Genomic DNA, 12,266 nt, shown 5'->3' on the forward strand with positions numbered 1-12,266 from the left:
AAAAAGAAATGCATGTAAAATGCGAAGTTGTTCGCACATGACCGATGGACATCCCCAGAAATAAGTAAACTTTCAGTCATTAACTGACACTGGCGGAATTTTGTTTTGTGTTGTAATAAAAGCGTATACACAGATATAGGCCTATATTGTTTTTCTCAAATCTATAGAAATTTTCTTAAAAATTTAGATCCAAATTGGACTTATAGCAGTTTAATGTCTGAGATGCTTTCGTTTTTTACTAAAAGATGAACTTCAGTAAAACACAAAAATTGATGCTCATGCTTACTAAAACGGCCCGTACTCTATTTATTTGTTTATGTTTACTCTTACTTGAAGATATGTTTTGCTTTACTCCGGGAATACATGTAACTGTTGTTACTCTTTTATGAGAGTATGGAAATAAATGTAATCTTGAATTAAATTGAAATACACAGCTACCTAGTGCACGAAGGAGCGGTTAGCAAGCGTTGTAGTTACTTACTGAGCGATAATGTCTTGTTTTTCCTTTAGCTGTTGATGCAAGATAGTCTTTAAGTGTTTTTCCGAGCTGGATGTCTCGCTCAGCTCCTGGTGCCTCCATTTTAAATTAGAAGCATTTTCCTTTTCATCCGCAAGCTTTTCTGTGGAAATAAAGATAAATATTGTGTTTTATAATTTTTGGGATAACTTTTCAATCTGATTTATTCTGCAGAACAATACATCTCTCATATGCTCTATTCTGAAGCCCATTTGCTTTTCTGTGGAAATAAAGATAAATATTGTGTTTTATAATTTTTGGGATAACTTTTCAATCTGATTTATTCTGCAGAACAATACATCTCTCATATGCTCTATTCTGAAGCCCATTTGCCAAGCAGAGGTGCAGAGTATACCCATGTACATCGCGCTATCAGCCCAATCGTCAAGCAGAGGTGTAGAATAATACACTTGTACACTGCTCTATTCTGCAGCCCAATCGTCAAGCAGAGGTGTAGAATAATACACTTGTACACTGCTCTATTCTGCAGCCCAATCGTCAAGCAGAGGTGTAGAATAATACACTTGTACACTGCTCTATTCTGCAGCCCAATCGTCAAGCAGAGGTGTAGAATAATACACTTGTACACTGCTCTATTCTGCAGCCCAATCGTCAAGCAGAGGTGTAGAATAATACACTTGTACACTGCTCTATTCTGCAGCCCAATCGTCAAGCAGAGGTGTAGAATAATACACTTGTACACTGCTCTATTCTGCAGCCCAATCGTCAAGCAGAGGTGTAGAATAATACACTTGTACACTGCTCTATTCTGCAGCCCAATCGTCAAGCAGAGGTGTAGAATAATACACTTGTACACTGCTCTATTCTGCAGCCCAATCGTCAAGCAGAGGATGTAGAATAATACACTTGTACACTGCTCTATTCTGCAGCCCAATCGTCAAGCAGAGGATGTAGAATAATACACTTGTACATTACTCTATTCTGCAGCACATTCGTCAAGCAGAGGTCTAGAATAATTCACTCGTACACTACTCTATTCTGCAGCCCATTCGTCACGCAGAGATGTAGAATAGCGCAATTGTACATCGCTTTATTCTGCAGCCCATTCGTCAAGCAGAGATGTAGAATAAAGCACTTGTACATCACTTTATTCTGCAGCCCATTTGTCAAACAGAGTGTGGAATATTACACTCGTACACTGCTCTATTCTGCAGAGGTACAGCAAGCAATAATGTCAACAAATTATACACTTACTCTGAAGGCTTTTAATATCTTGCTTTTTTTTGTCATCTTGTTGCTTTTGCATAACCTGAAGCAAACATAGGAACAAACAAAGAACATCAACCATTTTGGGTAAAACAGACACAGGACAATAATTCTCAAGAGTTCAAATTATACAATACAACTGTTATTACCAACCACAAATCACATAACAATGTGTCACATGGACTAGACGATATAGTCAATCGTCATTTTTGGATTGGGTTCCTGTGAGCGTGCATCATTTATGTTCTTCAAACCTCTTAAGTGGGCAATTCAATTTGAGCCCCGTTGACAAATGACAATGTTTGTCTCAAGTCATCGAGGTTAAAACTAATACTTAAACTAACTATTGAATCCCACAGTCTTCCATGGTCCTAAGATTTAAAATTCCATGGGCGGACCCATGGATGTTTGGACGAGCGCGCCCGAGCGGGTCAGATGTGTCAAACAATTATTATATCTTACACAACAAACTAAGGCTCTTTTGTGTACGGGTGAGCGGGAATTTCCTCCTGAGACAGCGGACCTGTCTATGTTGGAAAAAAAGTCCAACGGCTACACGACCTTGCCCTGGCCTTGCCCTTGCTTCTTTAAGAAGCTAGGAAAAGGGTTAATTTTAAATGAATTCAAACGAAGAGTAAATCGAGCTTAATAAGTTGCTATCTGGCAGTGTAACATACTACATGGGAAGAGGTTGGGAACTTTACAATGAAAATACAAATTTTTAAATGGGCCGATGTTACAGTAAACTACTTCTTCGTGTTAGTGGAGCAACAATGTTACTGTAAGTGGCTGGCTTTTAAAGGATTCAAGTAATTTTCCAAATGCCTATAGATTTATATTAAACTTACAGGGTTTGAAGATAGTTGTAGTGGAAAGCTTCCCTTCAGTATTACTAACTGAGGTTGTGCAGTTTTTGAGAAATAGTAAAACAAGTCACAAAATCATGTTAGCATGTAAAATCTTATTAACCAGTTTTGATATTATACCATAACCATAGCATAACTGGTTAACACGTTTGTACGTGCTAAAACTGAGACTAAAATTATTTATTTTGCTAATTTCTCAAAAACATTAGCACATCAGTGAATAAAATTTAAAGGGAAGGTTTCTACCATAAATTTAAACTGTGAAGGTTTAATGTAAATCTGTTGACATTGTGTTTTGTGTTAGGAAAAAGTACACATAGACCCTTAAAAGACATACGGTATGACTCCAATCAACAGTGAGTGATTGATCGACAGAACCTACCTCCAATTATGTAATATTGTTTCTCTTACCCTAAGCCTGTCCTCCAGTGCCTCCTTTACATCGTCCAGTTTGTTAGTAAAGTCCAGTAGGATACTAGCAACATTTCTGCTGGTTTCCAATCCATCTGATGGTACGTGGCTATCCAGGAAATGCTCCCGAATCCGACTCCAAGAAGCCTGCTCCTTTATGTCATTAATAACAAAATTAATACTAATGAATACACAACCCGGGTTGAATGAAAAGGAAATACGACAATTATTTTGTTTTTAATTTTTTGTCTTATCCTCTTTTGGGTCGGCATGTTCCAGATTTCATGTTTAGTTGACCCGGAATGTAGGTTCACAAAAAAACATTTACTTTTACAAGGAATGGGAAGAACACAACAGACCTCTATGGATCCGTATCTATTTTAGGCTCAAGTAAAACCCTTGGGGGAAAACTTGCACTTTGTACACCAATAAAATTACCAGTAGGCCTTTTAGCAAGCTGTTATATTAGATTGTAGTCCAGATTTATATTAGACCTATGCATCGTTTCACCTGATTTATATGCACAACCACGAAGTCGTTTCACCAGAATACGAATGTTTTATGTCTGTTTTTTTTCTGTTCTTTTACAGTGGTCTGTTCTACTTATTTTCAAAGTTATGGCATTGTTGTAACATTGAAAAAAAAGTACCTCGTGTGAAAGGGCAACTTTATTTACCACCCCTTGTGTTTGAACAAACAAGAAGTTCCCAGTTCACTGTTTGCATTCAGTTACGCATTGACATCGTTTAGGATAATCATTAGCAGTGTTTACAATGTACAAATTGGCATGACTTTATCATTCAGGTCAGTCTATATCTAAACCTCTCACACAAACATTAAGCCTATTAAGAAACCAAGTTATCAAATCCACACTGACAACAAACCTTAGTTCACCGAGGGCCCACAATAAAGGATCATAGATTATAGATAGTAGAAATAAAGAGGGGGCTTTCCCAGGAGTGATTTGATGTACAGCCTTTGTTAAAAAAAAAAAAAAAAAAAAAAAAAATGTGTAGAAAAGTCCACAGGGTGGGACTCGAACCATAGAACCGTATACATGTAGCCATAGAGCCTGTCGATCCACAATTGCAGCTCAAATGTAATAAGTTTTCATGTAGGGTTTGTAAGTTAAAAGAACACGTTGCCTTGGATCGGTCGAGTTGGTCTTTGAAAAGCGTTTGTACTCGTTTGTTACAAAATGCACATGATTAAAAAAATATTTTTAAAGTAGAACATAGTGATCCACACAATTAGTATTACTCGAAATTGCGTCGTTTTACCTTTTACCTCGTCGACTAACACGGTCGGCCATTTATGGGAGCCATAAATGGCCGACCGTGTCGCAAAAGTAAAAGGAAAACCACGCAATTTCGAGGCAAGCTTGTGTGGATCATTGTATTCTACTTTTAAAGCATCTTTCTAACCGTATGCATTTCATAACAAACGGTTACAAACACTTTTCAAAGACCAACTCGACCGATCCAAGGCAACGTGTTCCTCTAAGTAATTTCATTTCCCGGCTGTTTTTTTTTTTTACATGTACTCTAATTTTTTCCCCCATTTTTAAGTGGCCCTTTCAGCTACTGCTGCATTTAATTTTGTTTGTATAAAACACCAGTTAACAAATAAAACAAATTTAAGTCCCGCATTGCAAGTACACTGGCAAAAAGTGTATAGCTGTGTAAGAATGGCACCCGGGATCTATCTATTTCCATAATGTACGGCATGATGGGTGATATTTCGGTAAGTAAAAATTTTGGTTATAGCATGTATATCAATGAATATTATCATGTTTTCTTACTATTTCTTGAAGTTTTCTGTTCAATTCAGCTGGTTCTGCAGCCACGATCGGCCCGCTCGCTACCAAGACTTCAGAAAAGGCATTAAGTACCCGGGATATGCCGTCCCTGAGTTTGTTGAGACGGTCCCTGTGAAACACCAGCAAAGAGGCTGCATTCTCGTTGGCGTCCATCACATTCAAAATGTTGTTTTAGGCTGCGAAATAAAAAGATAAAATTGAGTTTGGTTTTTACCCATACACACCGATGTGTGTTAACACTGTGTACTCAGTAATTACCCGAGATCTGTGGAAAAAATACCAGGCATATTAGGCGGGTGGGATTCGAACCCACGACCTTTGCAGTTCTAAAGCAGTGTCATACAATCTAGACCATGTGATTGCCTGGTGTCTAGAGGCAGTTCGAAATATATAAAAACAAATCAAAAAATCAAAATGATTTTCTGACAGCAGGCCAGGATGCTTTGTTTTTGAAAGGGAAGGGCATCCTATGAAGAAATTGTAAATTTACATTGTATCAAGGCATCCAATGCAATGACCAGAGGGCATCAAGGCAATTGCAACCGCTGCCTCCTTGAAGTACATGATCAGGCTTGTGGCAGTGTTACTACTCGTCATTGGTACTTGATGTCGTCGAGTACTACGAAATAGCACACATAGACCTACTCGTATATCGGCCAGCCTAAAAGACTAAGTACTCACGGTGGCAAAATATCACATTTATGTTCTACTCTTGTGTAAAATAATGCAAGAAAGATAAAACTATAGAACACAAAAAATAACATAACAGTTATCTATGGTGTACTCATGTTTAAAAGTTACCAGGGTATTAACTGAAATATGCATAAAATACACTTGGAAAATTTGAACTCATTTGGTCGTCGAAGTTGCGAGAGAATAAAGAAAGAAAAAACAACCTTGTCACACAAATTAGTTGTGTACTTTCAGATGCGCTGAAGTGTCGAATTCAGTTCAATTACTTCAGTGAGAAATTACCTCTCCCTCAAAATTTACCACTATAAAACAGTTGGAGCCGTTTCTCACAATGTTTTATACTATCAATAGCTCTCCATTGCTCGTTACGAAGTAAGTTTTTATGCTAAGGATAACCTTTTTAAAGTAATAATTTACCAATAGTGTCCAGTGCCTTTAACGCATGTATCTGTAAAACAATCTCGCGAACTTTAACGGGTCCCAACGAGCGAGACTTACATAGTCTATTATGCAATCTCCGTTCGATTAGACACACCGATATAAGACTAGTGTACATTTATTTACATTTCCCTAAGAGGATACTTCAAGTAGCTTCCTCGCCGTGGTTAAACAAATATGATTTATTAACATCACAAAGAGCACATATTGACAGAACTGTCATGTTTAAAGAACTGACCAAATCTACTATCCCTCAACATAACCAGTCTTGTATGTTAGCTTTCTGGATTATATTGAAATGGTGGGGCAAAAACTACTAAGTGTATACTGCTGCAGTGAATATACAACAGAAGAAAGGGATAAGTTAGAATAACTATCGCCAAAAACAGGTATGAATAGGAAACGAGAAGAATTGGTTAATGTTCTGTTCAGATGAGGGTGGAAAACCCCAAGGGGACTAAAAACCCAAACCCACATGCATGACTCTGGTTTGATGTTAGACTCGATATATGTAAGCAATATTTTGTGCTTAAGCAGCTCTATGAAATCGGGCCCTGGTGGGGTAGCGCGATAAAAATGAATGGATTTGTTTTAAGACTGTTTAACAAAGATACTTTCAGCAAAATATAAATCTTTAAAGTATCATCATAATTTAAACAGGCAGTAATCAGGTAATGTGCTTGTTATGAGCACCCCCCCCCCATCCTAACCCCCCCCTTCCCCACCCCCACTGTCCCCTCCCGGCCACGCCCCCGGCCACATGATATTCCACTGGTTGTTGAAATGAAACTGCATGTTATCACATACCTTACTCCAATGTACCGCTACTTGGTTTCAAACGCGTTCCGATGTGCCTGCGTCAACGGTGTGACAGAGCAATGTTTAGTCTCTTCTTTCACTCATCGGTATTATTGAGCAAACTAACGACACACAACATGAAAAATGTTCTGGATCATGATAACAAAGTATGACATAATTTACGATTATAGGCTGTACTTATTTTTTGGCATGGATCTCATCAGTTCCGGGTTCAATAAGGCCACGCGTTGATAAGACTTGACAATGCTAACGTGGGGTTAGTTTCCAGAGTCTAACACCGAGTCGATTTGCATAAAACGGTTTGCTGTCATCATTACACTCAGTTTGTTATTCCACTGCAATAGAGAAGCGCCTGAACACATTTTTGACCAAAGGTGAAGCATTATGGATGTTCCCCTTTTCATGAAGTAAAGCATGATCTATAACATTATACACATAATGAATGTTTATGAGTGCAATGGTGCGAATATGTTTATGAGTTGAAAGATGGAATGTTCTATTCAACGAGGCGGAGCCGAGTTGAATGGAACATTCCAGCTTTCAACGAATTGCACGAATGAAAAACATTCATTATTTGTTTTATATAACATCAAAGTAGATCTTTGTCATTTTGATTAGAAGATACAACTTTCAAAACAAACAAAGCGTTAGCCTACAATTTTTAATTGTGAAATTACACCCGTTTCTCTGTGGGTCGGCCTGTTGGATTCAACAGTCACAATGTGCGTTCGTTCAGCTATTTTGAGACACGCAAAAGCCGAATGCTAGTAATTTTACTGATATACCTTGCAGTAACATTGCGTTACCAATTAGACACGCGCACGCAGTGATGTTTTTACTCAGCTTTTTCGTTCCATCCAAAAAGTACTATTGCACGCTGCAAAAAAATTTCACTAACAGGCATAATTACTCGTGTGGGGTTCGACCTTTGCAATTCTAGACCGATGTCATACCAACTAGCCCACCGAGAATGCATAATATGAAATACTTATAAATGTACAACAGCAAACATCATGTACAATGCTTTCCTGTGAGTTTGAAGCCATACACTTTTTAACAAGCTACCAATTTGCGTATACACTGTACATGTCCCACAAGAAAATGACACTGGTTTCCTCTTACCTTTACTAATCGTGTATTTTACCATAGAGCATTTTGAGAAATCACATATCCTGAATAATTTGACAGTTTTTGCTTTCAAAGGCGTTTATAATACGGATTCATCTACTGTTCATGCAAAAACATTCAGCGTCTGACTCCCTCGAGTGATGTGATGTAAAAGCACATGAAGTCCAACAGAAAAGAAATGTCCCAAAGAAGAAAGGCAAGGCCTGGTTGACTATCGGCAACACCCAAAATGTGTGTCGACCTTGCACATCTATGGCTGCTCACAATGAATAAAAACCACCACGAGTCCTCATGAACACCAACACGAAGACAGCAATGGTTACGTAAAACCAGATAGAGAGTGTTGTCACAATGATGATTATTGGAAAATACCCCTAAAGCATTCAATTCCGCCGTTCAGGTGTTATAATCAATGAACAGTTAATGTTAAGTCGATCAAATAAAGCCATAATCCTGCGTGAAACAATATTCGTTTATTTGGGGTTATTATCGCTCAGACCATGGATTTGGAGGTGAAAATAGATTTCTACCTCCATGCTCAGACACCTGTGGACTGAATTCCTGAACAAGTTGTAGCAGTTATCTTAAAAGGCAATAATCCCATTCACCATTGTATGCGTCACGGGTACAATTACACTGAATATCGACCTATCCACCTTCATTCCTTTGTAGTAACCAAAAGTGGGCCCCATTTGAGAGTAAGCATCAAGTGTTAACAGTTGGCAATGCAGGAGTATTCTGTATTGTGTCTTTTGTAATACACTGTAGGAGTGGGTAAGATAACCCGTTTCACACGAGAGTAATTTAGCAAGGGTTGATGCTAGATTGTACCATGGTTGTAAGATTGTAACAAATTGTACTTCGTGTAAAAGGACAACGATTTTGTTCTATTGTACAAGTTGTCTTGCAAATTCTTTTCAAACATTGCTACTTACAATCATGCTTAAATTAAGCAAGGGACCCCAGTTAAATTGCTGTCATGTGAATAGCGCTTGTGTGAGTCATGATCAAATTAGCGCTCTAATCCTGTATAACTTGAGGCGTGCAATAATAACCAATAGTCGTTGGTCTTAATGTTTTGGTGAGTTATTGATGATGGTTTTTATTTGAAAAATTAATCCACAGGCACATATTCAGAAAATCTAACCACACATTGTCTTTATGACTTGATGATGGTACTAAACATTTAATTAACATTTAACTAATGGTTTATGTCGTCACATAGAGTTGGCCGCTTTTTTGTTTGTTTCACATCGAATGCAATATTGATACTTAAATGTCATTGACTGTTGATGTTAATTAAAATACAACAGTTCAATTAAAGGCAGTGGACACCATTGGTAATTGTCAAAGACTAGCCTTCACAGTTAGTATCTCAACATATACATAAAATAACGAACCTGTGAAAATTTGAGCTCAATCGGTCATCGAAGTTGCGAGATAATAATGAAAGAAAAATAACCATTGTCGCACAAAGTTGTGTGCGTTTAGATGGTTGATTTCGAGACCTTAAGTTCTAATTCTGAGGTCTCGAAATCAAATTCGTGGAAAAGTACTTCTTTCTCGAAAACTATGGCACTTCAGTGAGGGAGCCGTTTCTCACAATGTTTTATACCATCAACCTCTCCCCATTACGCGTCACCAAGAAAGGTTATATGCCAATAATTATTTTGAGTAATTACCAATAGTGTCCACTGCCTTTAAAGTATTTTGACCTTGTTTTTTTTCATCTTTTTTACTGAAGAAACGTGGTATATTTTACCCATATAATTTGTGTGAAGCAAAAGTTCCATGGGTGAAAGCCTTTACACACATTTAATAAGCAGCAGCTAGGGCAACACTGCATTAGCCCTTTTTTAACTGATGTCGATCACCATCATTGTCAACAACTTCTGACAACGCTCTTCACTTTTGGTACTTCGTGATGACCAAGTGGTTCATAGTCGAGTGCCTGACTAAATAAAACCATGATAAAACTTACAGGTACTGGAAACTATTGGTAATTACCCAAAATAATTGTTAGCATAAAACCTTACTTGGTAACGAGTAATGGGAAGAGGTTGGTAGTATAAAACATTGTGAGAAACGGCTCCCTCTGAAGTAATGTACTTTTCGAGAAAGAAGTAATTTTCCACGGATTTGATTTCGAGACCTCACATTTAGAATTTGAGGTCTCGAAATCAAGCTTCTGAAAGCACACAACTTCGTGTGACAAGGTGTTTTTCTTTCATTATTATCTCGCAACTTCGACGACCGATTGAGCTCAAATTTTCACAGGTTTGTTATTTTATGCATGTGTTGAGATACAATAACCGTGAAGGCTAATCTTTGACAATTACCAATAGTGTCCAGTGTCTTTAAAGGCAATGGATACTATTGGTAATTACTCAAAGTAATTTTTAGAATAAAAACTTAATTCGTAACGAGCAGTGGATAGTATAAAACACTGTGTGAAACCGGCTCCCTCTGAAGTAAGAAGTAATTTTCCACTAAAAAAAATATTTGAACTTAATTTCGAGACCTCGAAGGGGTCTTTGAGGTCTCGAATTCAAGCATCTGATGAAAGCACACAACTTCGTGTGACGAGTTTTTGTTTTTTTCATTCCACTCTCGCCACTTTGACGACCAACTTTTCACAGGTTTGTTATGTCGTTTATATGTGTTTATGTTGAAATACACTAAGTGTGATGAATGATTTATGACGATTACTGATGATGTCTATTGTCTTTAACAGTTGGCGGCAATTACTGGGGAAAATAGGCGAGGGTGGGGGTGGCCTTTTCCCCGTGACTGTGAATTGAAGAAATCTAAAATAATCCATTCATTCTACACAAACTAATACGAGGAACGTGACGTAACACATGGCTGCTGCTGAACACTTTATTTACCTCAGTTACACTGTTAAGTTTGAAGTGTAAATTTACCTACGTATATGTTGCTGATGTTATGAATAGGGCGAGTTAGTAGAGCAAATAAAAAGACAATGCACCGAAATAACAGTACACCGTACTACATGTCTAGGCCCTACTACAATCACTGTTATAGGTAGCCAGTGGGTGATGGGTGAATTCGACTTTGTATCACGGCCCAGTCCAAAGCACAATATTAATAGTTTGAGTACGATGCTTTTTAATGAGTTTGGAAGAGAAAAAATATATCAGATATTTAGACCTAATTAACATAATTTAAACCTAATTAACATAATTGAACTAACTTTTTGTGGATAGTCATAAAAAAACAATACTTTTTGTTTTTACCGTTATTTAAATTATGTACTAATTAGGTCTAAGCATCCCCCTTTTTCTCTTATCTTAAGTTGACATAGTATACATGTACAATGTATACCTTAATTAGTTGTACAAAACTGTGGTCAAACGAGTGATGAAGGATCTTGAACTAAGGCAAGTGAAGTTTGTTCTTGCTCAACATTCACCGATTGTTTAAGAACCAAATGGATGTATATTGGAAAGAAATTGAATATGTGGTTGAAAGGTTTTTGCCATCAACTTAAGTAAACTTAGGTTGAGTGGAATAGGTTGATGGGAATAACCTTTTTAACCCCATATTCAATTTCTTACAAGTAAGTTATTAAAGATTGTAACAGATAACAACGAAAACCATTAATCCATCTACCCGTAGGACTATCAGGTGATAGGTGTCTACTTTTCTAACAGTTTCTCATAGTCCTTGTTTTACTTCAGATGGCATTTCCTCTCGTACTATTAAATTTCTCAAGGAAGTTTGTGTTTTAAAAGTAAGTTTTAAAGTATTTGAACTTCAGAGGCCGGTTCTCAAGCTATGTTACTGTTCTTAAAGACAGTGGACACTATTGGTATTTGTCAGAGACTAGTCTTCTCACTTGGTGTATCTCAACATATGCATACAATAATAAACTTGTTAAAATTTGAGCTCAATTGGTCATCGAAGTTGCGAGATAATAATGAAAGAAAAAACACCGTGGTCACACGAAGTTGTATGCTTTCAGATGCTTGATTTCGAGACCTCAAATTCTAAACTTGAGGTCTCGAAATCAAATTTGTGGAAAATTACTTCTTTCTCGAAATGTCACTTCAGAGGGTGCCGTTTCTCACCATATTGTATCGATTTTGGTCACTTCGTACCCGAGTCACTTCGTACCCGAGTCACTTCGTACCCAAGTCACTTCGTACCCAAGTCACTTCGTACCCAAGTCACTTCGTACCCACGTCACTTCGTACCCAAGTCACTTCGTACCCAAGTCACTTCGTACCCAAGTCACTTCGTACCCAAGTCACTTCGTACCCAAGTCACTTCGTACCCAAATTGTGGTACTATCAACCTCTCCCCATTACTCGTAATGAAGAAGGGT

General features: G+C 37.6%; 1 protein-coding gene across 5 annotated transcripts in view; it reads right to left on the reverse strand.

Annotated features, from left to right (window-relative positions):
- LOC139944826 (uncharacterized) overlaps positions 1–12,266 on the reverse strand; it is a 42,712-nt gene that overhangs the window by 13,837 nt on the left and 16,609 nt on the right. For 2 of the 5 annotated variants that reach the window (XM_071941948.1, XM_071941946.1), the window contains exons 2-5: positions 4,823–5,016; positions 3,022–3,174; positions 1,733–1,787; positions 482–620 (exon numbers count right to left, since the gene is read on the reverse strand). In XM_071941948.1, coding sequence (XP_071798049.1) covers positions 482–620; positions 1,733–1,787; positions 3,022–3,174; positions 4,823–4,993 — 518 coding nt within the window. In that variant the 5' untranslated portion in view covers positions 4,994–5,016. Of the gene's footprint in view, positions 1–481; positions 621–1,732; positions 1,788–3,021; positions 3,175–4,822; positions 5,017–6,778; positions 7,095–7,912; positions 8,403–12,266 lie in introns of those variants that run through there. The other 3 variants (XM_071941947.1, XM_071941945.1, XM_071941949.1) reach the window with 3 other exon arrangements.

This window comes from Asterias amurensis, chromosome 12 (genome assembly GCF_032118995.1).
Source record: "Asterias amurensis chromosome 12, ASM3211899v1".
NCBI lineage: Eukaryota > Metazoa > Echinodermata > Asteroidea > Forcipulatida > Asteriidae > Asterias > Asterias amurensis.